General features: G+C 41.7%; 2 protein-coding genes, 1 long non-coding RNA gene and 1 pseudogene across 4 annotated transcripts; 1 reads left to right on the forward strand and 3 right to left on the reverse strand.

Annotated features, from left to right (window-relative positions):
* Positions 592-1362, reverse strand: LOC110436045. Its single transcript, XR_002453748.1, has 2 exons — positions 927-1362; positions 592-832 (listed from the first exon to the last, which is right to left on the reverse strand). It is a non-coding gene; the product is annotated as an uncharacterized LOC110436045 (long non-coding RNA).
* LOC110436004 lies at positions 3369-4374 on the reverse strand (annotated as a pseudogene).
* Positions 16574-19756, forward strand: LOC8066685 (probable methyltransferase PMT2). The gene is made up of 7 exons (XM_021461674.1): positions 16574-16751; positions 16879-17590; positions 17689-17899; positions 18003-18294; positions 18426-18797; positions 19038-19115; positions 19268-19756. The coding sequence occupies exons 2-7, from the start codon at positions 16916-16918 to the stop codon at positions 19533-19535; spliced, it is 1896 nt and encodes a 631-aa protein (XP_021317349.1). The 5' UTR covers positions 16574-16751; positions 16879-16915; the 3' UTR covers positions 19536-19756.
* Positions 20399-21235, reverse strand: LOC8066686. 2 transcript variants are annotated; one of them, XM_002451016.2, is made up of 3 exons: positions 21083-21235; positions 20792-20890; positions 20399-20661 (listed from the first exon to the last, which is right to left on the reverse strand). In XM_002451016.2, exons 1-3 carry the CDS (start codon positions 21197-21199, stop codon positions 20524-20526), a joined length of 354 nt encoding a protein of 117 aa, XP_002451061.2. In that variant the 5' UTR covers positions 21200-21235; the 3' UTR covers positions 20399-20523. The 2 variants fall into 2 exon arrangements, with proteins under 2 accessions (XP_002451061.2, XP_021316625.1); XM_021460950.1 differs by having other exon boundaries at positions 20792-20893.

Here is a 26447-nt window from a genome sequence, read left to right on the forward strand (position 1 = left end):
CTTATTGAATATATATAGCCCCTTTTTACTCTTAGGGGCAAACCAGTCATATCCATATGTGGTCCTTGAAGTGAAAAGGTTTGTATGCATCAAGACATTATTCACACTATAACTCGTGAAGGAATTATCTATTTTTTTTGTATAAATATTATATTATTCTTGACCTTAAAAATCTAAAAGAAGCTATATGAACCAAAAATGACAGAGCAAATATACAAATTAGCTATAGTTGACGTGAGCCAAGTATATATGTTGGGCAAGAAATTCAGTCAAAATTGCTAGCAAAAAATAAAAGTATCAAACATCGTGTCTCTCAAGATCTACATGAGAACAAAAAATTAGTGAAAGAAATGTAAAGGTAAAATTTGAAAAGAGTCCAGGGACGAGGCACAAACTCATCTCTCAAACTCCTCCAAAAGTTCAACGGGCAAAACCGTCCCCTCTTTATAAGATATACAACAATGGGCAGTTTGTTTTGGTTTTTTTCTCACATGTTGTAATGCATCAAAAGCCTCCATATGCATAAGTAAAATCTTAAAATCTTTCATCTGAGATTATTAAAAAACCTAGCGTTAAGCAAACACCGAAGTCTTAGTCACACAAATTTCATATGAAATTGTTATATGTTTGTTTGCCTAATAAAATGGATCAGAGTTAGAGAGTAAACCCTAAAGATATTGTGGATACCATATAGTAAAATAGTAAAACCATTTCTAAAGAAAACATACACACCCCCTTGTCCTCAAACCTTGCCTCTGGCGTCTAGTCCAACCTTTATTATCTGCTCGACCCTCCTCGTCCACCCTGCACCACGCTTGCAACACACGGGCACCTGCTAGTGTTGAAGACAGGGACAAGGGGATTTTTTTGGCTAAGGATTCAAGCCTTCAAGGAGTCGGCAAAAGTGATAGGCTAGCCATACATACCCTTCTTCCTTTATGATACAGCTTACCAAAATCCTATACTTTAACATCTCCGGCAGGAGTTCGAGGACAAAGACAAGGACACAATCGATAGTTATCACACATTTGCTCTTAAAAAGTCAGATAATGACTATTATATTCAGAGTTGTTGTGTGACGTAGCAAACAACCACAGTTTTATTATGGTATCTACAAATTTTTTCCATCGCCTTTGTAATTATGTGAGAGAGATAGAAAACCTACTTAAACTATAGCGAATTAAAAACTGTTCTAGCATCAATGCACTTGGAAGCATGTGCATGCCTTGCTGATGATGTGGAAGGAAGTATATAGCATGCTAGTCATGATTTTTGCAGCCGCTGCAGGAACACAAAACACATGTTTGTACTTGGGTACCACACCAAACTCATGATTCCGTACCAATAAACATGCAAATAAGAGTCATGCTTCAGTCCATAAACAACTCCCCCTGAGCTTAACTGATTCATTAGAGAAGATGAATGCTTTTTCTGGGTAGGTAGCTCAATAGTTTTTTTGGATTTTCATTTTACAAGGAGTGTATAGCTAAATAGTTACATTGAAATCATCGTTACACTGAAATCATCGTAAACATACTGATGTCCTTTAGCTACTTCACAAAGATAACTAAGATGTTGGTGGAAGCTGAAATTAAACATATATCTTGTTGGTTGGGGTTCCAAAGCTTAGTGACCTCCTGCTGTTATAAAGAAAGAGTAATCAAATCATATGTTCAATTTCGAATTCTTCCTTTCTCACATGCAGATGGGCAAGGCATCAAAATGCACTATGGTTCATTAGCCATGATTAAGTTGTAAAAATAGTGTACCCTTTTCAGGAATGCTTCCTTTCATCGGTGGGACCATCTCAGAAAGACACAATTGTACAATTAACATTGTTATGTTATCGGAAATGACTTTACCTATTATCTTATTTTAGTATTTGGGCAACAAATGAAGTCTTCAAATTAAATTCTCAACACCTAGAAATTACCACAATAATTGGAAAAAAAATGACATAGAAATACCTTTGTATCAGTTTGTCTCTTAACAACAAGCACCATTGTTAAAAATGACTCCATTATGTTGCTAAGGATTGAATCTTCGCATTCCAAAGGAAAAAATGATTGAAGCTTCGTCATGTAGTAGAGGGAGATTCAAAGTTATACTTCAAATTACCTTTTGATATCAAATAAAAAATGGAAAAGAAAATAAATAAAAATAAAAAGGTTTAATACGAGAGTTCAAAAAATCAACACAGAAAAGTTCCAATACATAATACCAAATCATAATGTCAACTATATAGCTAGAGAAAGCCTAATGTAGAGAGCTGTTGGTAAAACTTTAACATTAGGCAAACAAAAAGGATGTCAATAATGCTATTAAGATATGTTTTGGTAGAGCTTGGGTCAGCTCTAGCTCCTCTGTGAACTTTAGCAATAAGATACCTTTTTCAAATACTTGGAGCCGGTAAAGACATTATTTATTGTTTCACTGGCTCTGGCTCATCAAAACATTTATAGCATGCGCACCAGGGCTTCCAAACTGTAAGACATTATAGCTTTTTTATATATACATAAGGCCTTGTTTAGTTCCGAAAAAATTTCGGATTTCGGCACTGTAGCACTTTCGTTTGTTTGTGGTAAATATCATCCAATCATAGACTAACTATGGTCAAAAGATTCGTCTCGCGATTTACAGTCAAACTGTGTGATTAGTTTTTGTTTTCGTATATATTTAATGCTTCATGCATGTGTCGTAAGATTTGATGTGACAGAGAATCTTGAAAACTTTTTGGATTTTGGGGTGAACTAAACAAGGCCTAAGTCAAAATTTACCGTTGGATATACCAAGTGATGGCTCTTTGCTAGCGGACATCTATTTTCGAGCGATTTCTAAAGACACTCTAGTTCTTGATAAATTGGTTGGTGAACACCATGCCTAACAAAATACTTTTATAAAATAGATATAAATTCATATAAATACCCAAAAAAATTATAACCACAGAGTAAAATATTGTTTTGCATTGAAAATGACTATTTTGCCTCTCATCATAAATAAACAAAGTTAAGCATGATTAATTTGTTCATGTATTTGTAGGGCACTAAAAATGTTGGAAAAATCATAGATTGCATACGGCACCAGATCATGACTATGCTAAAAAGATCAGCTGAAAACAGAATGTTGACGATCCTGATGACCATATATATCTATGTCAGTATGTGCTCAAGAAGGATGCATATAACAGAATGTGTTTGGTAGATCTAAATATAGCTTTCGATAAGAAGCTGATGACAATCTACATGTAGTCCTTACTGTTGTCATTTCTTATGTGTATTCATGCCATTGTCAAAAGCTAGGTGCAGAGTCAAGATAGCGAAGTAATTTAGCCGCTAGATCTTCAACTATAAATAGTATTGCAAGTTTGAACATGGCTATTCAACCTCATCCAGAAGCTCTTAATTAGAAATATATTACTCAGGCTGCATCGGTTATCAGTGCTGGACTGCAGCCCACGCTTTCTGGCTCCGGCCGGTGAACAGGAGCTCCCGGCCGGCCAAGCCGGACATCACCGGAGCCATCAGCGCTCAGGGCGAAGGTGCCATTCGGAATCGGCAAGCGGGCGTCGCCGAGCGATATGCCCTCGAAGGAGACGTACGTAGTACCTCGATGGGTTGTATCCCTGCACAAGTGGCGTCGGAGGTGACCAACACAGAGCTGCCTAGAGTCCTGGTGTTGAACAAGTCGGTGAGGCAGAAGTTGCCGACGCCAAACTGCACCACGACGAGGGACACGATGCCTCAGCCGACGGTGCCGGTGGAGTTGTACAAGAGGCCGCGGTTGTCGACGCCGCTTCGATCGGCAGCTGAACGTGATATGCCGCCGACGGAGACGACGCTGGCTGGGCGAACTGGGGCTAGAGCCGAACGTGATCGTCTCCATTCCTAGGACGCCGGCAGAGTATGCGCCGTTGCCGGTCGTAGGCGTAGCGGTACCTGCAGGGTGCGCTAGCAGTGCAGTTGCGGGCTTGCGGCTCTTGATGGCAGGCCATCGCCGTAGGACCTGCTGGGAAATTGAAACGGGGGAGAAGAGCTTGGCGAGGTGGCGGTGTCGTAGATGGGCGTTTCCTGCACGAAGCAGAGCTTGAACGGCTTGCACTGCGTCAGGTGAGGTCGCTGCCAGTGTCCGCGATGGTGACAAATAAATGGAGGAGTCCCGATGGCGCGCTCCATGAGGTACGTAGTTCACTTGGACATAGTGGAGTGAGCCTGTTGGGGCCGGTGTCTGAGCTAGTAGACCTTTGGAATAACACAGAAGCATCGTGGATGCTCGGTTCCGGCTTCTATTTGCGGCTCGGCGCATGTGCTCTGCCTTGGTGAAGCCGCCATGGGAGTCATCAGCGTGGATGAGCATGGAGCGGTAGCCAAATGGCATGACACCGCCAAGGTGCGCAGTGAAATGCTTGAGTAATTAAATTTACTAAATAAGAGCTTCTAGCTCGGCTCTATGAGTCAAATTGAAAGTTGCAAGTGTATTGAATCAAATTGTAGCTCCAAGCCTACAAGTGCCTAATCCCTACTACAAGGGATTGCTCCGGCCTCTTTGCTGTTGTTGTTGTGAGATATATACCGGAAACACTACTACATAAAAACTTTTCTGAGGCGGGCATATTCGATTTATCGAGGCGGGCATCACAACCGCCTCAGACGAAAGGTCACGCTAAATGAGAACTTTTCCGAGGCGGATGCCCGCCTCGGTAAATCAAATAAAAAACAAAAAAAATGCCCATAGCCCTACCGGGCCTGGATTTGGGCTTTGCCGCTAACACCCCTGCTCGATGCCTCTGCCGCCACCAGGGGATCGAGCTTGATTCGGAGGAGCCACCGTCGTCTGAGGGGGCCACGCGCGTGCCCCATCGCTAAAGACCCGCGCTAGACGGATCTGTCACCATTGGGACTCTGGCTAGGGAAGGAGGGGAATGCCGCGGATCTTGCCGGAGAAGGAGCGTCACCTTGCCTGCATTGCCGTGGAGGAAGGAAACCACGCCACCGTGCCTGCGGCCCATGCTGTATCCTTGCACGTGCATGTAGCCTACAAAGCCACGCCGCTGCACCGAGCGGCCAAGCCATGCATGCCCGTGCCCACGAGGTTGAGCCCTCCCACACCTATAGCCTGCCCTACCGCTGCCGCGCTGCCATCTCTTGGGATCTGCCACCGACATGGTTGGAGGGAGCAAGTGTGTTGTCATGGTGGGACTTGGGAGCATGGAGAGGGGCGTCGGTGTGGTTGAGGGAGAGGGAGAGGGACGGAGGCCTCGGTCGGCTCGGAGAATGGGCTGGGATTTTGGAATGGGTGAGTAACCCTGGGTTTTAGTTATATATGATCCTTAATCGAGTTGGACCATGAACTGTCTCAGTAAATCGATTTTACGAGGCGGTTGATTGTAACCGCCTCGGTTAGTAAAAAGTTACCGCCTCGGTTAATCCTAAGTATTAACCGAGGCGGTTCAAAAGTTTGTCCGCCACCAAGCAAATTTCAAAACGCCTCGTAAAATCTTTTATGTAGTAGTGAAAAAGTGTGGTGAAGATGAAACTAACTGTTCAGAAAGGGGCATTGGGCTTTACACTTCAGATGTTAAGTTTGTGGCGATTTGTGTTTCAACCGGTAGGCTAAACACTGGGCTTGTGACCACCACCACCACCGCTGCTCACTACGGCAGAACAACCTCTTTGTGGAGTGTCAAATGGTTTCCCGAGTGTTTTTTCCAAGCACTTGGCAAAGAAGCTCTTTGCCAAGTGCAAATGTGGCTTCGCCGAGTGCCCCAGGCGCTCGACAGGCTTTCACTGCTGACTTCCTAGGTACAGGATAATTTTGGTGGCATCCTTCTATCTCCAAATTACCATACAATAATTGTAATAATGTCTAAACTTGGTTAGGAAATTCTATATTATTGTAATAATATCTAAATTTGGTTAGAAAATTATAGAAACTTGCATAACAACATATTTTTGTATATAACCTTTTAAAAAATGATGATTTTAACAAAGAAGTACTATACATTGTTCACAAATATATCACAAAAAAAATAAAAGATAGATAGGGAGCCAAGAAAATTTCCAGTGGCATATAACGAATTTCCTAAATAATAAGCAAGAGGACACGAGGATGGAAGTTATGATTGCTTTGAAGCCTACTCCAAAGTATAAAGTCTCATAAATATTGCTAACAACAAATAATCAATTGCCGGGAAATGTGGTTTGTGCATAGAAACCACAACTATTAGTGCGTCATGCATGGGCATGACTCATATGGTATGATCGAAATGATGACCAATCATTCCAAGCAAATCTTGCATAACAAAATTATAAGCAAAGGTAAGAAATGCATTGGTGAAGCTAAGAATATTAAAACATGCCTCTTCAATGATGGGGAGCAAGTGCAGCATGGCACTCATGATTTTTGAGGCTTGTACAAACGTACAAGCCAATAACACATAGTGTACTTGATATGATTGGAAGAAGTATATATATCTGTCCATTCATGACCAGATCAGTCCATTCATGACCAGATCAGCAAATAAAGGAGGCTTGCAATTGTGGACATGCAAACCACGATTGAAATCATCTTAGTGCGATGTGTTTCTCAATATATAGCAACATTGAGATGTTGGTGCAAGCTGAAATGTCAGCGGCACATAAGGAGCAGTCAGTTATTAGTGGAAGTTGAAATGCTAGACGCAAGGTACGTATAGCATAGAGCAAGTTTATTTCCACTTATCTCGTAGTGGTGACGACATGATTCCTAGCCCAACCCAGCCTGCACGCAATAACCTGAGGGAGCAATGCAGCCTGCACCAAGTCCCTACAGCTGTGCTCCTCCCTTCCGACAGCTCATTGAGTAGATGAATTAGCTATATTAGTACTTTACTGTGTGAACTGCGGTCGATCTTATATATGCAATCTATGTGTGGAACTATTATAACTTGTACTTGTCTTAAATCATGATGTGAACAATTAGTTATGTACTTTACGGTGAAATCTGCTATGCGGTGCTGAAATTCCTGGAGAAACCATGCTAAAATTTTTGTTATATACATACTGAAATTTCTGTTCTGCTACTGGAATCAAGTCTGAAGAGCTGTTCAAAAAGTGTCTACTGTTTTTTTAACTGAGGCGCCTTCTGTCAGAATAAGCTCTGGAGGCTGCTCAAATGAATTTGCAATACAAGTTAACATGGACTTAACAGATGTGCTAATGGGCTACAACAGAGGAACCTTTCAATGGTATTTTTCTATAATTCAATCTTTCAGTGGTATTTTTTTTCTAAAGACTGAATCTTTTATTGGTACATGGTCAATATTGTGTGCAAGTTACCAATGGTGGAATAACTATTTCTAGTGACAATAAATACTAATGAAGCCACTTACTTTAGAAACATGTACAAGGGTGCAACCTTAGTTGCATAAAAATGGAAGTATATACTAGCTGTCCAATTACGCATGTCATCATGCTAGTATGTATCCATAAAAATTCAGGTCTTGGTCATTTTATTCTACCATAAAGTTTCTGGCTAGAATTGGGACAGTCCCAGTTGAATATTCATATATCTCCCAATTTTGAAAAGCAAAAATATTTTTTTGTTTGTTTGTTTGTTCCAAGTTACTCCTGTTTCTCAGACCCTCTTCCCTCTGGCGCCCAGCTTCCAAGATCACATTCTCACTCTCATTACTCAGTCTCTTCCCTTTATTCTCCTCTGCCTCCACATCTCCTTCATGGCTTTTGCACATCAGAACCCAGCAGCTTGCAGGTACGGTGTATTATAGTTGGCAAAGGCCATAGAGTTGTTGACCTATGCATGCTGAGATTCGGGGTCACAATGTTGCAATCCAGTACGACTTTTACCACTACTTTGGTTGGAGCTCCAGTGGTGCAGTGACCGGCAGAGTATGTGAGCATCCATATGTACAACCTGTACTTTGATGATATCCTACAGGAGTGAGAGGCCAAAAACATGGACAAAATTGTTAGTCGTCAGACATTCTCTCTCATTAAACGAGATAAATGATTATTATATTCAATGTGTGATACTGTAAAAACAATGAATTTATAATGGTATTAGACAAATTATCACGTTCATTGTGTGAAATGATCAATACCATATCTTCTTGTCTATTTTGCCTGAGAAAGATAGAAAACCAACTTTAACAATAGGTAATTAAAATTTGTTCCAAGCTGCATTATATTTGGAAGCATGTACGTCGATATGTAGGTCCAATCTAGGATGATATAGGCTCAATCTAGTGTCCAAGAGTTAAGACATCAAGATTCTTAGGATATTTTTTATCCTAAAACATTCCAGGACGACGAGTGTATCATGTTGCAGGTTATACCGAAACTATCTCAAGGTCTGAAGACTCATGCATGAGGTTAGTGTGTCATGGGCATGACACATGAGGTCCCATTGATCTAGGTATCAAACAAACAATGGGCCATCATTCCAAGCAAAACTTGCATATTGAATTTCTATGTGACGATGAGCTGCATTTGGGCAGGTAACAATATTAAACATGCCTATTAGATGTCTAGGAAGGCATTGTAGCTTGACACTCATAATTTTTGCAGCTTGTACATGCACGAAAAAATATGTAGTACTTTGGAAGAATAGAAGCCCATATATATACATGCCTAGAAGAACTAGTAGAGGAGACTCACATTTCAGCACATCCTATTTGTGAATATGTGTTCATCAGTAGCAGGAACATCACATAGGAAGAAGTGAGATGTCGGTGCAAACTGAAATGATAGAGACATATACATTTAAGTTGTCATTGTTCCATGAACAACAACCTATCACACTTCATTAGCATCTACTTCATGCTTGGAATGTTTGCTCAGTCCTCAAAATTGAAACTTTGGACTTCATAAATTGGGCAAAACAATGATATTGATGTCAGCCTATTAGATTAGGTATTTAGTTTGTATCGAAACTCATGTCTTGTTCGCTATTCCTCATTCCTTTAAATCTCCAATCATGAGCACAGGACTGTGATTGAAATTACCATAGTGATATGTGTTTCTTACCATATGACATAAGGAGGAGTGAGATGTTGGCGAAGTTGAAATAATAGAGACACTATATGTGTAACAAGAGTGCCCATTATTGTTAGAAGATGTGTTGGCTATCCGTGGCAAGAACCAGCTATTAGGATCCTGTAATTCTGTTAATTTAGCGCCTAGCATGTATACATGCTGCTCATGCCATCTTCACATAGAAGTGCCACACGAATGCTATCATATGTTGTGTTTTAAACCAAAACTATGTCAGAATGGTATCTTGAGTGGTTCTCAATCCAGAGTCCTTGCTTCTGCACGCTGCTTCACCTTGATGCCACTAGCTACCCTTGCTTGTTCCACCATCTCCTAATATCATCAGGTCTAGGCCTCTCCTGCAAATGAAGTGCCCAAAGCCACGGACGACAAATGTGCCCACCAGGCTACCACAAATGATGAATGCACATGCATGGCTGCTATGGACAAGCATGTGTGCCATGAGGACGAATGTGCTCATATAGATGACGAGGTCCACACCCTTAAGTGGCATGTGATGACCGGCATCAACATCAGCTCCCTCATCCCGTTGCACCAAGTAGTGTCCCATGTTCCTCCCCGTCATCATCAAGCAGGAGCTCTTTGCTCATGTCCTCACTATTGACATATTCCCCAATGACTGAACCTAGGCATACATGGGAGTGCACTGTCCTCGAATGAATGCGTCGTTCCTTCTCCACCATCTTGATTCATAAATTTATATGAACCTACTTTATATTATACAGACAATTATTTACCGAAATAGGCCCCCTACAGTAACAGACACGAGCATGAAATGGACCTATTTCAAACACTTGAGGTTTTGAAGGAGGCAGTCATCTCCTATCTTCTATACCCACGTCACCTAAATGGGGCCACATGAACAGAAAACCACGGTTATTTTCTACTTCCCCACAGCAACTCCCGCGGCGAGGAGAATACCACCGTCCTTTCCCTTTCCTCCTTCCCCATGATGACTCCCTTGCCTGTCTCTTCTCCTTGCTCTGTTTCCGTCTTCTCTCCTTCATCAAATCCAACTAACCAATCTGTCTTCCTGGGTCTAGAACCACCCGGCCCATGGTCAGCATGGAAAAAGACTGCAGCCACATCTCTGGTGGGAGCAATGCGAAGACACCCACTTTCCATGTCGGGGCTGAGAGCGCTGTCAGTTGTTGACACCCCTGGTAGTACCCAATGGGAAGGAGCTCTGGTGCAGCATGGCGGCCGGAGGTGCCGGTCCACAGCAGTAGAACCCCACAGTGAGGTTGATGCTAGAGAAGATGGCATCAGTCTTGAGTCGGATCGAGTTCTACAGTGACCACGGATCGAGTTCTACAGCGACCACAGCGGTGACAGAGACAGACAACATGGTTGGCACCCTCCACCGGTGGCACCACAGCCAAGGAGCCGTATCCCATGGCAGCTTCATACCAGAGGCAGGCAAGGGCGGCCGCGATGGACATGTTTCCTCCGATCTGCCACCATCCTCTACTCTGACCATTTCTATTTTAGGGCCTCCTACCATTTCATGATTTTCTGATTGCACTGTAGCTCCAAAGTTGTTCAATTATATATATAGTGTAGAATATTATTCTACACCGTACCGCAAGTCAAAACTAAGCAAAAAAAATACTGAGATGTACTGAACAACGTTCAGTATTATCGAGTCGTACAGCCAGGACCACGAAATACTGAACAATACAGAAACACGAATATTGAATAATACTGAATTTTGCTCAGTATAAGAGTTTGAGTTTGGTGTAGAATAGTATTGTACACCTAGGGTGTAGAATATATATATATATATATATATATATATATATATATATATATATATATATATATATATATATATATATATATATATATATTCCTTTCTACACGTACGTGTAGTTACTCCATTTTCAATAAACAACATTGTGTATGTGTTCATACTTGTTTATCAATTTGAATATGTTTATATACTCATATTAAGATACTCTAAATCTTACCACGTGAAATAATTTTAAAGAAGACCATATTTTTTTAATATATTACTCAAATGCCAGGATAAAATCCCGGCTGGACCTTTGGTCCTGGTTGGTGGCTCTAACCAGGATTGAAATGCAACATATAGAATGAAAAGTCTCTTCTCTACTAGTGTCTCGCCTTCTTGTTACTCAGTCTCTCCCCTTTATTCTCGTCTGCCTCCGTATCTTCTTCATGGGTTTTGCACATCGGAACCCAGGACAGCCTGTGCAGTGTATTATAGTCGCAAGGGCTACAGTGTTGGTGACCTTTGCATGCTGAAATTCGGGGCCACAAATGTTGGCCATTAGCGCTTCGAGGAGTGGGTAATTAACCCTGGGAAGTTGCTAGCGATAAGCCGTAATGAGCCATAAGGCCATCTCCACTTTGCCCTTACACACAAGAATTATTTGATTGCAGTAATGTTTTCAATTAAAATGAGTCGAGATATAGATAACAATCTATGTTAAACAAACCGTACACTGGAGTATATAATTTTTTTTGTGCACATAACTTGACGAGTATGAAAACTATCTCATAATTTTTGAGTCGAGACTGCCCTAACAGTACACATCATCTTACCGGATAGCAAAACAGCACGCAGACAATGTAGTGTGCTCTATCGATCTAATTTAAGCACCACCAGCTTTTCACTTAATTAATGAGCTTCATTCACCAGGCTTTTCTCCCTTCACACACCGTTTTGGAACTACTCTCAGCATCCAAGTTGGGAAATACGTACGTACGTATATTACTCAGTCACGAGACATAAGCTGCTAGCATCCATCTTTGTGGTGTGTCATGTGTGATTTCTCTAGTTCTTTTGTGTAGTTGCAGCCACAGAGGAGCCTCGGCAGACGTCCAGGGTCGCCAGGCCCTGGTTCCACCACTGTTTGCTCAATATCCCATATCATTTTTTTCCAACGATAAATATTCTTCATGTATGTGCGAGAAAGATAGAAAATCTACTTTAACTATAGGCAATCAAAAATTGTTCCTAGCTGCATATGAAAGATGGATGCTGCTACATGATTTTTGCATGTTACTCATGATTTTTGCAGCTGCTACATAAATACAAAACACATGTTTGTATTTAGGTAGAACGCGAAACTCATGATTTCGGACCAACGAACTTGCAAATAAGAGTCATATTTCAGTTGGTAAATAACACCCACTGGCGTGAACTGATTCATTTGAGAAGATGCGTGTATCCATGTTTTTGTGGGTATGTAGCTCAATATATATAGTTTTTTGTTTTAGATTTTCCTTTTACAAGAAGTATATAACTGAATAGTTAGATTAAGATCATTATAAATATTGAATTCTCTTAGCTACTTCATGAAGATATAGTTAGGTGTTGGTGGAAGCTGAAATTAATTATGTATACGTTTTGTGGGTTGGAGTTCCAAAGTTTAGTGACCATCTGCTGCTATAAGCAAATAGTAGGCAAATCAGGAGTTCAATTGCGTTTTTTTCATATTTTTTTTGAGCAATATATATATAACTTGAGTTCAATTCCAAAACTATCCTCTATATTTTTGGAGACCCACTTCAATAAAATTCCTCTCTATATTTTTTGCACCCTCCAATAAGTTTTCTATATCTTATGCACACTCTAGAGACATAGCTTTGGCCTCCTTATTTAGCGACGAGAAACTTAGAATAAAGGAGGACAATGTTTAAATATCTGATTGAATAATCTGTTGAAGTTTTTTCACTAAAGTCTCTCTTTATATCAGTAGAAGAGGATATGAAGAGCCTCTTTGAGTTGATTTTAATTCTCAACACCTAAAAGTTACCGCACTAATTGTAACACCCTAAAATTTGCTCCTTTCAAAATAGATGAAAATCGATTTAGTTTTGTATTTTTTTGTGCTCATGAAAATATAGGAAAAAAATAATATTTTTCATTAGATTAAATTTTATTATAAGGCTTAGCAACATGGTTGTGTATACATGCTGATGCATATGATTTTGGGTGATGTCTGCTTATTGCTCCTTTGTGTGTTGATAGTAAGAAAAATATTTAAAATACATTTAGTAGATCGATCTTCCTTATTCGACACGTATTTATCTTTTTCTACAATCAAATTCCTTGTTTCTTAGCTTAAGATTTCGGTCAGGGTCTCTCAGAATCTTTTCTTTCAAACCTAAGTCCCTCGTTTGAGTTTCTCGTCCATTAAGCAATCTCTACAAACTTCTTGGGTATTTTTCTAGCCTTTTCTATGAGCATAAATCTAATTTTAGATGCCCCAAATTATCTCATCATAAGCTCCAAATACTTTATTTGGATTCCTCATGTTCTATAATATCTCTGAGAATTTTTCTCAAATTTTCGAAGCTTTCGGAGTATTTTTCGTGACTTAACTACTAATTCTGGACTTTTCTAGAATTATTTTATCCATGAAAATAATTAATTTCGAAAATAATAATTTCTTCAGTTTACTCAAATCCAACGTCATCATGATTCAAAGACCAAATGTTTTATTTACTAATGGGCTTTAATAATTAATTAGGCCTATTAGTAAAGATGGAGATTTCAACATCAATTAGTACCATATTGCTAATTGATGTGGATGTGACGAGTTTTTCTCCCTATATATATATATATATGTACCAACTTCTTGGTTAAGCACACACCAAAACTACCATAAAGAAGCCCCAGATTTAGGAATCCCTAGGTAGTAAATCAATTTTTTCCCCTCTTTATCGTCCCAGCATTGCTGATCCATCTACTATCGCTATTCTTATCACGGAGGTGGAGAATCGTTTGAGCAGCAGGTCTGGTCATCAATGCCTAAGGAACCGTGCAACCAGCTTGCTCCGTTGCATGCCGCAAGTGACATAATGATTAATGGTCAGCCCAACCTCCTTTCCAATTCAGTGATAATCACGTCACATGTTTCTGAGTTAAATAAATTAGCTACTAATTTGATTAGTGTGCATGCTACCACTTTTCTAAATTAAAAGCAAACATAGGTTCTGCGCCATGATATTTTATAAGCAAACATTAATATGATCTCCCTTGATTAAAATAAATTAAGCTTGTGACTATTTCTTTTGTAATATAAAACTCTCGACGGTAATATTATTTAGTGTGTATTAATTTACATTTTCAAAAAAAATAAAATTAGTTTTATCTCGATTTTGTAACTCAAATATAATTTAACTTAATCTAGGTATTTCTATGAAGTATTTCCAAATGAACCCGCTCCAAAGCGTCTATCTGGTTTACGCTATTTGTTTCCGAACCGGCCAGCACTAATCGCTATGGAAATTACAAGTTTGCCACTGATTTTCTTTTGGTCATAAAATATTCATTTTAATTTCGTTTTGACCCATTCAAATTGTGTTAGACTCGTCTTTGAAATATCTACATGTTAGTAACACTGTTTTCTCAGTTTGAAACTTTATAATTTCGTGACTTTAATTAATTATTTTTCTATATAAAATCTTAGAAAATTCATAACTTTTCCGTTTTAGCTTCGATTTTCGTGATCTTTACGTTCGTGTGATCGTAGCGATGCGTAGAATCTTTTTATAAACTTTTCATACTATTTTTATATGATTGGTGTACTGTTCTAATTGTAGCCTTGTTTGCTTCGTGTATGTTTGTTGCCGTATGTTTGTGATCGATGATCGGAATTAGTCGGTGAGCAATTCGTGGTGGTCAAGAGTGCTTCAGTGATCAAGATCAGAGCCTTGGCAACTAGTAAGACCAGTGAGATCAGCAAGAGCATTTGGATTAAGGCAAGTATAGCATTTGGGTTTTATTTCTGTGACCATGATCCTGTGACATGATCCTGTGACTAGATTAATGTTAAGTAATAAATGATAAAAATGACTTTTTAGCCACATGATAATTTGTCTGTACGTGATCACCTGGGACAACAGTGCAACCATGAGGGCTATAATGGCTCTGACTTTAGCTCAGTATGAAGACCTTTTCTAGCTTGTTAGAGGTTACCCGAAAGGGCGGAGTGGCTGAACCATTTTGGGTATAGTGTGGCCTCTATCTGTATGTGTATAGGCTGCGAGTCATTGTGCCATCGGAAGGGGGGCTCTATATCTGCGCGCAAAGGAAGCCTTGCGGCCCTAACATGTTAGACGAACTTTTTGAAAGGCTTCATAGTGATCCCTGCCGACCTTCCTTGGAAGTGGGTTAAGAGGCTAATCACCTCGGGCGAAAGGGTAAATCATGACTCATGGGTAAAGATGTACAACCTCTGCAGAGTGTTAAAACTAGTATACTAGCCGAGCTCACGGTCAGGAGCGGCCTTGGGGACATCTACATTAAGGGTAATGATTCCTGTGTGTTAAATATGCTCATCGTTTGTTGTTTAATACTCTACATTATTTATGTCACAATGATCATGAGATTGTGGGAGCTATACAATCTAGTTGCTATACTTGTGGAGTTCGACATGGACTCACTCTTGCTATTTTCCCCAAACCTCAGGAGAAGTTTAGGCTTGTGATCAACCAGTCAGTTGGATCCTGTAGAGTGAAGTTAATACCCGAAGTTTGGAGTTACTTCCGCTATAAGCTGCTTAAGGTTATCTCTAATTTATTATGTACGTTATATAATTTATGCATCTTATGATATTACCCTTTATTTGTAGCTATATGTGAGATTTGACTTGTAAAACTCACATATGGTGCATATCTGATTTTGTCCTTAAAATTGGGTATTACACTAATTGGAGAGGATATTTAATAACTTTTTATTTTTATAAGAAACTAGGAGTGCACTTTTTCCCTCTTCAGAGCATCTCCAAGCGTTCCCAAAATCCCTTCCTAATTCTTGGTTTTTAGCAAGATGAGAAAAAACCCTGTCCAATAACTTCTAATCCATCCTCCTAATGTTTTAGAATATGGAAAAAGTCACATGTTCCGTGAAAAGTTATGTGCTTTCGAGTCACGCATATCTTCTCTCTCCACGCATGTTTATGGGCCAATCTAAAGGTGGAAGGGTGTAGAAAGAATAAAGAGTAGAAAATAGTTCCTGATACAAATGTACAAGACAAGAATATAACAAAATGGTCAGAATAATTTAGAAATCATATAGGATTCTTAATATAGAATTGTCTACTATATTTTAGGACTGGATTATTAGAAACTCTTGGAGATGGTCTTCAAGTTTTTGAAAAAAATATTAGGTACTTTCGAGGTGTTTTTACTAAAAAATAAAAATAGGGAATTGTTTTACAGAACTCATGAATATGATCTAATGGTGAATACTATTTCCAGTGACAATAAATGCTTATGAAGGAATAGGACATGTGACGAGTAAAACATGAAGAAGAGTCCAATCTTAGTTGCCGCATGTTGCCTTTCTGGTATCCATAAAAACTGAGGTCATAAAAATTGAGGTTTTGAGCATTTTATTCTACTATATACAAATTTCTGAAATTGGGACAGTCCCATTTGAATATTCGTATATCACCTAATTTTCAAATCAAAACAAAAAAAAAGTGTTTTGTTTGTTTCTTTGTTTGTTCCATTCTACTCATGTTTCGGCCCACTTCTCTCTCGCGGATTGCTTCCAAGATCCGGTTCTCTCTCCTTCTCGTTACTCTGTGTGACTGCATCTCCCCCCCTTCTCCTCTATCTCCACATCGTTCTATCAGATATTCAGATTTCAGATGCAAGGACAGCGTTTACATTTACCACTTCGTTGATTAATTGATCGAATCCAACCTTCGCCATCGCAATCAGGTTCGCATTACGCTCAACTCCGATTTTTCTAATAGTACATTTGCACATGCATTTTTAAAAATTTCTAGGTAGAAATCGACTTTCGAGTTTCGAATCCCTGTTCCAATTACGTTCTCGATGATTGCAGATCGGTTGATCGCATCGACAAGGGGGGGAGAGCGAGGATGGCAATGGCGAACAAGGCCAGCTCGGGGGCGCGGAGCCCGCTGAGCCTGGTGGTGGCCATGGCGCTGTGCTGCTTCTTCTACGTGCTCGGCGCGTGGCAGCGCAGCGGCTACGGCAAGGGCGACCGCATCGCCGCCGCGGTGACCAGGCAGACGGCCTGCGGCGACGGGTCCGCCGCCGTCGCCGCGGAGCACAGCTTCGAGACGCACCACGGCGGCGCGGCGGGCATCAACGCGTCGACGTCGCTGCCCTTCAGCGCCGACGCGCCGCCGCCGACGTTCCCGCCGTGCGCGGCGGCGCTGGCGGACCACACGCCGTGCCACGACCAGGACCGCGCCATGAAGTTCCCCCGCAAGAACATGGTGTACCGGGAGCGGCACTGCCCCGCCGACGGCGACCGGCTGCGGTGCCTGGTGCCGGCGCCGCCCGGGTACGTGACGCCGTTCCCGTGGCCCCGGAGCCGCGACTACGTGCCCTTCGCCAACGCGCCGTACAAGAGCCTCACCGTCGAGAAGGCCGTCCAGAACTGGGTCCAGTACGAGGGCGCCGTGTTCCGGTTCCCCGGCGGCGGCACCCAGTTCCCGCAGGGCGCCGACAAGTACATCGACCAGCTCGGCTCCATCGTCCCCTTCGCCGGCGGCCACGTCCGCACCGTCCTCGACACCGGATGCGGCGTAAGCACCTGTCCCGACGACCTCATCGACGCCCAAATCATGGTTCATTCCCTTCCTGATGGGTCACCTCGACGACGTCCTTGCGTTCTTGCGTGCAGGTGGCGAGCCTGGGCGCGTACCTGGACGCCCGCGGCGTGATCGCCATGTCGTTCGCGCCGCGCGACTCGCACGAGGCGCAGGTTCAGTTCGCGCTGGAGCGCGGCGTGCCGGCCTTCATCGGCGTCCTCGGCTCCGTCAAGCTCCCGTTCCCGCCGCGCTCCTTCGACATGGCGCACTGCTCCCGGTGCCTCATCCCTTGGGGCGGCAACGGTGAGCGACGTCGCCTCCTCCTCCTCCTCCTCCTCGAACGGCCGGGGGATCGCCATGGCCTCCGATGCACAAGAACTCTGACGCGGGCGTTTCGTTCTCGCAGACGGGATGTACATGATGGAGATCGACCGCGTGCTCCGGCCAGGCGGCTACTGGGTGCTCTCCGGCCCGCCGATCAACTGGAAGACGAACCACAAGGCCTGGGAGCGCACGGAGGCGGACCTCTCCGCCGAGCAGCAGCGGATCGAGGAGTACGCCGCCATGCTCTGCTGGGAGAAGGTCACCGAGGTCCGCGAGATCGGCATCTGGCGGAAGCAGCTCGACCCCTCGGCGGCGGGGTGCCCGGCGAGGCCGCCGGTCCGGACGTGCCACGACGCCAACCCCGACGACGTCTGGTAAAAATTTCCACATTCTTTTACCACTCCACGGCATCCGTCCGATCAGAAATCAAACGGACACCGTTCATCCCGACATGACTTCTGACCATTAATTTGATTGACTTCTCGATTGCTTCTTGGTTCTTCAGGTACAAGAACATGGAGACCTGCGTCACGCCGCCGGCTACTTCTGGCGCCGGCGAGCTGCAGCCATTCCCAGCGCGGCTAACGGCCGTGCCACCGCGGATATCTGCCGGTGCCGTGCCGGGCTTCACGACGGAGTCGTACGAGGAGGAGAACCGGCGGTGGGAGCGGCATGTGGCGGCGTACAAGAAGGTGAACTATAAGCTCAACAGCGAGCGGTACCGGAACATCATGGACATGAACGCCGGAGTTGGTGGGTTCGCGGCGGCGATCTTCTCGCCCAAGTCGTGGGTCATGAACGTCGTGCCGACAGCGGCCGAGCTGTCCACCCTCGGCGTGGTGTACGAGAGGGGGCTCATCGGCATGTACCACGACTGGTAGGTTCAGGTCACGGTGCCTTCACCTGCCGTCCACTCGCTTCCTGAACAAAATCCTTGTCAACTCTTGAATCGTGTTGGAAATGGTTGTGATCTTTTTTTTTTCTGAACGAAATTTATAAACTTCATATTTCGTATGCAGCATTAGTTCTCAACTTCTCAGTGATCTGAAGCAAGAATGTATGATGCAAAAGTTCTCTTTTTTTTGTTTATTAACATCTTGCTCTTCTTCCTCTTCAGGTGTGAGGCATTCTCAACTTACCCAAGAACATATGACCTTATACATGCCAATGGCATCTTCACGCTCTACAAGGACAGGTACGGTGGACTCAAAACGACAAAATCTTTTTCGTAAAAGAATGTTGTGGAGAATTAAATTTTGTTCTTTTCCTTAGATATACTATTTTACTGAATGGTGCAAATTGTGGTGTGTCTGATGCCTGACAATATGATCTCTGAATTCGGCACAGGTGCAAAATGGAGGACATCCTGCTGGAAATGGATCGAATTCTGCGCCCGGAGGGGACCGTGATTCTTCGAGACCACGTCGATATCCTGCTGAAGGTACAGAGGACAGTGAAGGGGATGCGGTGGAAGACGCTGTTAGCAAACCATGAGGACAGCCTGAACATACCTGAGAAGGTCCTCTTTGCTGTCAAGCTGTATTGGACAGCCGGCGAGGGCTCAGAGGAGAAGAAGAAGACAGATAGCTCTTCAGTAGCAGGCAAGGATTCATAGGAATTAATAGATGTTGAGTGAGATGAGGCTGCATGATTTGGCGGTGGAGGTGGATGGGTGACTACTTTCAATTTGTGTCGACTTTTCAGATTGCTTGGTAGAAGAATTGAAAATTTTTGTTTAGAGCATAGCAATTCTGCAGTAATGTTGTATCAATGTCATTGGATCAGATGTGGCTATTATAGTCTATTTATGTTTTTTAAAAAAAGTAAGCATAATTTGTGAAAACAATGCATAGAATTTTCAAAGGTGGTGTGTTGGCACCAGTAAACATTACAAGACCTAGGAATAACTTGAGCTTGAAACCAACATGTCTGATGCCAAATTTTTAGGCTAGGGATAGGCTTTGAGGGATTTGTTAGCCTAGGAATCTTTCATCAGGCCAAGTTTGTTTTGCCTAGGCAGACCAATTAAACAACTGAAACGCGGCTACAAGATTTGGCACTTTTGTAGTTATAAGTTGATGCAGCACAGTTAATTAACTTCTGAGTCAAATCCAGTTCCTCCCATTCAGATGTACTGTCTATATATGGAACCATAGAAATAGTAGAAAATGCAAAAAGGCAAAGTAGAAAATTCAAAGGAAGATCAAGTTCAAGTTATCTTCTTGAACACACTTGATTTGTAAACTCTTCCTGCTATAGTGATTTAACTTTCTCACACTGAGGATTTTTCCCTTTCCATGTTAGTCTAACCATCATATTTTTTTAAACATCATATGTTTTCCACGGTTTGTTGCTTACATATAGCTTGTTTCTTCAAAGAATGAAGACACCATCATCAAAAGACTACCCAATGGACAATCAATTCCATCAATAGGAGATTATGTGATAACTCATTTTGCACCAAGGAGTACAACATAATAGCAGACCGACATGATGACACAATATAATGTAAAGACAGATAGCTTGAGCTGACAATAGGTACTAGCAAATTAATAGATAACTAAGGTAGATATCTTGGCATGAGGTGCATTCATGATAAATCTCTACATCTCTTTGTTGTGCAGCTGTTGCAGTCCAGAATCTGCAGGATACACATCATCATCTTTATGAAATTTGAGTACAGCTCCTATGATTGGATACTTCGTAGTTCTCTTCTTCCTGGGCTTAGCTTTCCCCAGGATCTGCAAATATGGCAGATCAAGTGGCATAATTTATTACATGACATATCTTGATGACAATAATACTATGTGGAACTAGGATCAAAGTTTGAATGCCTAATACGATGCAGAAAATAGACCATTAAATGCTGACCTTCCTAATTTTTTCTTTCACCATGCTGGCCAGTGTGGTCTTATTTTGTGACATGTACTCCCTTGGTTCTTGAGAAGCCAATGTTTCCATCTTGTCCACCTGCTGTCAATGAACAAAATCATAGGAATCAGGTAAACTGCCTAGATTTTCTCAAACCCATGCTCGAAAGAATACATATGAGGATCGTTATCTCATCCGTTTTGACTTACCACATCAACGCTACTTTACAAAAATGGAATGCAAATTATGTAAACGTAACGCATCAAGGACCGTTTCAGCGCTGCCACTTACCGTGGAGTTGGTTTCCTCTACTTCTTTCCTTATGGCAGTTGGGTCTTCATTGGCAGCATCTTTCTTCTCAAGCAGTGATGAGACCTTCTTGGACAGACCATCTTCTGCCATATCCATGTACTAAGTGCCCAAAAACTAGTATTGTTTTGAAGGTAGGGCTTGTTGCTTTGCAAAAACAGTAGGACTGGTTAGGCCTATTTATAGGCCAAATGGCTCTTGAAAAGCATTACCTTGCTTGAAGTATATATTTTGCTTGAAAAAAAATCATGGTATTTCATTACTTGTGGCTGCCCCTAATAACGTCATCAGTTTCTTCAGTTGCTATTCAGGTTTCCCGGGAGCAGTTGATACTTTTGAATAGGAGGTTCACATGGATTTTTCACCAGATCTCATCTCTTATAAAATCATGTTTTCTTTAATATGGTCTTTTTTCTGTAGTTTAAGGAGAGAAGGTGCACATAATTTTCTTGTTGCAGTTACTTTTACTGGCTGTTTTCAGTTACTCCCTTTACTGTCTTTAATTTCTGCTTCTTTGTCTTCCGGAGCCTTGTTGCTTCTTAAGCACTGAAACTACTGGCACTGAGCTGGTTGCCAGTTTGGTTCCTTCTGTGTTGGTTAATCTTGTTTTTGTCAATAAGTGTTGCTTTATATCATGTGGGTGTCGCTAATAACATTATTCTCTAGTTCTATTCAGCCAAGAGTTTCATTACAGAATTGCAAGCACCATTATTTCTGGCCATCTATTGTTCTTTTTTGTTGGGACCACCCGGGGGGGGGGGGCTCTTGCAAGGCTACCTTTAGTTATTATCGTCTTGTGTTATCAAATAAAAGAAACATGAGTACTAGAAAAAAATGCTTTTGTTTGAGGGTTTCGAAGAGCAAAATTGAAGTCTCTTTCTTCAAACAGAAACATGATGTTTCCTGTTTTTAGAGCCCAACTTTCTGTTTTACTCAATTTGTGCTGCTTACATGACATGAGCTTCTCATTTAAATGCAGCCAGTCTAACAAATGTTCACTGCCTGTGTCTGGTGCCAGTTCGAACTACAAGTTTCAAGCATCAAATTGTCCGTTTAGGTAACTGAAACATGAGTATGCTCTTGGCTCCATCTTGATGATGAGAAACATAAATTGGTAACTAAACGTGTAGTTTATAAATGGTTGTAAATATTGAAACCTTGAATATGTGACCTTGGTCTAATCCTTCAGAAGTGCATCCTCATATCCTCTCTATGACATTTTAGCATAGCCTCACTAGCGTGCAATCCATACATTAGCGCAATGCATATCTCTGATGTGTGCGACAAATGCTTGCTTGCCAGCATGTATGAGGCTCAGGTTTGATCAGCGTGCAGGTTAACTTTTTTTAACCCTACAAGTGCTACTAAAATTCATAGTTGAGATTGCATTATTACTGCAAATTTAACAACTTAAATATTGGGTGGAATTAATTGAAAACAAGCTTTTATCACATCTCAGCTACACATTTAATTGCCTAAACCTGATGGCAAATTAATTAGCACCGAACAATGGCAATAGCTATGTGCGTGGCTGGTCTGCGAAAAATCCTTGAGTAGGCGAGGTTCATTTAAGTTGTATCAATGACATTAGATCTAGAGTTTCAGATGCTTTGGATTTTGCAATTTTGCAGTGATGTTGTATCAATGACATTGGATCAGATGTGGTTATTGTAGAATTTCTTTTTTAAAGAACAGTAAGCATAATTTTTCAAAGAATGCATTGAATTTCCAAAGGTGGTGTGTTGGCACCAGTTAACATTACAACACCTAGGAATAACATGAGCCTGGAACCAACGTGTGTGATGCCAAATTTCTAGGCAAGGGCTAGGCTTGCAGAGATTTGTTAGCCTAGGAAACTTTCATCAGGTACAGTATGTTTTTGCCTAGGAAGACCAATACAATGAAACACAGCTACTAGTGTTGACAACAAGAAGATTTTTGCACTTCTGTAGTTATAAGCTTACAACATGTGTGTCTGCTGCAAGGTGTGCTGATTTAGAGCACCTCCAATATATTACTCAAATCATCCCAAATACCAAAATCTGCCATATACATGTTGAGAATGTTCCAACATACTATTTATCCTATTACGATTATCTAAATTTTATACGTAATTGCCCAAACTGCCATCTCCCTCAATCGAAGTGGATGCATCACTCCACTATCCAGTGGTTGGTTGTGGTGGGAAGACATTTCCAGTGATGAATCCAGCTGGTGATCTCAGCAACTGCACAACTGTGACCGCTGGCCCTTTCGCAACAAGAGAGAGGGGAGAGAGAGGACGGGATATGATGGGATGGAGAGGAAGAGAAGCACATGTGACGATCATTCATTTAAGTCTCTCTTTGAAGCAGGTTGTATGATCGGGTTATGAATGAAAGTAACTGGATCGCCTATTAGTCGATACGGTGTCTATGTGAAACAGACAGCTTATCCAAATTTATTCTTTCTTTTGTTAAATAAACGATAACTTATCAAAACTGGTCTAAAAGGCCTGCGGTCTTAACAAGTTATTTTCATAAATGTATTGAATTTACAGTCACTTGGTCTAAAGGTCAGCTGGTTTCAATAAATTCAACACACATTACTAGTCTATTTAATGTCTTGATTGAATCCACATGCACACTCTGCTCATTGAAGCATAATTGGATCGGCTATTTAGCCGTGGGTCCATAAAGCACGAACATGATCTATCTATCTTATCATGATCGGATTTGGATTGATTTCTAGATTAATTATAATCAATAGATATCTCGAACGCACAACATGTAACAATCAAGATTGATAGATTAGTTAATATAAGCTTGAATCGACTATTTTGACAATTAATTTTTTATTAGAATTCGTCGCAACAGAGTTGAAGTTCAATCTAATCTGTCGGATCTGATTGGGCAAGATATTGTTATAATAAATAAATCTTTAAATACAAACAATATTGGTAACTTAATGAATCTACCAAATTGCCGATTTGGTAGAGCCGATAACTAGCTTAGATCAATTACTTTAAAGCAATGCAGCCTTACAAATAAGATCTAAACCAATAATTAGTTAAAATCGAGATTAACACGAGATCAAATGATGCAGCCGTGGTAACTAGATATGAAACGTGACAATACTTACAAGCAAACCGAAGGTTGAAATCAACCGATGCAACTCGATTTGTCGAGATCTACTCTTACTCCTACTCCTAAGGTTTGTGGCCAGAGCCAAAAAGGTTTTGTATTTGATTGTGTATATTTTTTACAATGATCGGGTCTTTGGTATTTATAACCCGGAAACCTAATTATATGTCCTAACAACATACGACTACTAAAAATAAAAGGTAACTTGGACACGTCTTCCTTCTCAACTTGTTGTGCCCTAACATGTCTTGATCGACTATATCCACTCAACCTTCTGTTTAGTCGATCCAACAATCTAGCCACCTTTCCTTCCATGGAGCGACCCCATAAGCAGACTCTGTCTTGTAAACATTTGGGGTCAACACGTTCACACAAAAATGCATGTACTTTTTACCAAAAATACATCTACGCTCATAGTTCTTGTCAAGCCCTAGCAGCCCTAGATTTTTTGTTGATCTTTGCTGTTTTGTGCTGAAAGCAGTTGGCTCCCCTCCACAAAGCCGAGGAGCCTTTGTTGCTTTGCTTGGAAAGCAATCGCTCATCATTGTGAAAGCATGATATAGTCATCATGTTGTTGCGCTAATCAATTTCGCTTGCCAACACAATTGGCGACTCCGCCAGGGAAGAAGAATACGAAGAACAAGCAATGGACAACAGCCCCAAAGGCTGTAGCGAGATCGACCGTACCCTAACAATGTCATTTCCGTCATGCTCGACGACCTATTTGAAGACGGACGGCAGGAAATTGAACGAGAGCTTGACAAAGAGTGGCTGGACTATCTAAAGCGAAAATTAGGCTTTTAGAAAACGAGGAATGCCGTCATCAACAAGGTAGCTGCACTAGACCCTTCCGCTTCACCTAGCACCGAGGTAAGTAAACCAATCTCTGCTAAAGAAATTGTTCATCTTGCATCAGTAGCTACTAAATTTGGTGCACATACAAGAACATATAATATATGACACACAAAATGAAGTGTTTGATATTCCGTTTCAAAAAAGTGAAGTGTTTGATAAATTTAATGAATGTAAGGGACAGTTTAATCAAGATAAAAAAAGTAGTTTACCACATCAAATTTGTTCAGCAGTACTACAACTGAGCATGTGGCTGATATTCGGCAACAAATGCTAGCTGCATAGAGTAGGCAGAAAACCTATCACTACTACCAATTGTTATATCATTATCGCCACTTTCATTGCCATAGTCATAGAAGTGATGGTGTAATAATTCTACTGTCGTTTGGACCAATAGCAAGGCCTCCTAAGAAAGGAAACCGGCCATTGAAACTTCTACCACTAACGGGTTAATAATAGATGCGGTAATGGTATTTTCTCCATCGTATGACAAGCCAAGCTGACTGGGATAGGCGTTATGGCCGTCAGCCCTACACAACCGTTTGGTGCACCGATGGTAGCAAATTTAGTATAAGTTCCCAACTACCCAAAATACAGTCTCACCACTTCCACGTGAGTGTTGAATATCCCAACTTCCAACACTGTCTTACCACTTCCACCGAGAACCGTCCTATGCCTCGTCTTCCTAGATGCATATGCTTAGATCACGCATCTTAACTACTCCTCTCTGCTTCTCCAACTTCAAGGCTGGCCTATTTAAGTCGGAGCTGGATGCGCTTCTTGGCAATCCACACACTTCTTCCTCCTTAGATACAGACAAAGTTCTTGAGCCAACTATCTATATTTTCTTCATCGCCATGGCGCTCCTTCTCCAACTCCTCTAGCGGCAGCAGCGACATTGGGAGAAGGTCTTCAAGATTGGGTACTACCATCATCTAGGTGCAGCAGGGGTTGCTCAATCTAGGTGCTAGTAAAGTTTTGCGATTAAGGAGGTTCGCTTGTTTGGGCAAGCCAAGGGGTACTGAATGCACTTTGGTATCCCTGGTTGGGCATTGCTGGGCTTCATTGGGGATGCTGGATTGTATTTTGTGGCTCCTATGATGCATGGCTTTGATGAGCGCGGGCTGCTAGGAAGGTGACAGTTGCCGTGCGCATTCCTTGTACTGTCGATTCATCGTTGTCGGCGCCCTAGCGATCCTCCTTCCTATGGAGCAGCAGCGATGATGATGGTGGCGTTTCTCTTCAATGCCTCCTCTTCTTGCCTCTACGTTGACCACCATGAGAGGTGCTGTAGGGAAGGTAAAGCACCTCACCGCGATGCTGGTGGATGTTTTGTGAGGGCCTCATCCTTACCGGTCTCCAGACTCGACTTC

This window comes from Sorghum bicolor, chromosome 5, assembly GCF_000003195.3.
Source record: "Sorghum bicolor cultivar BTx623 chromosome 5, Sorghum_bicolor_NCBIv3, whole genome shotgun sequence".
Lineage (NCBI taxonomy): Eukaryota > Viridiplantae > Streptophyta > Magnoliopsida > Poales > Poaceae > Sorghum > Sorghum bicolor.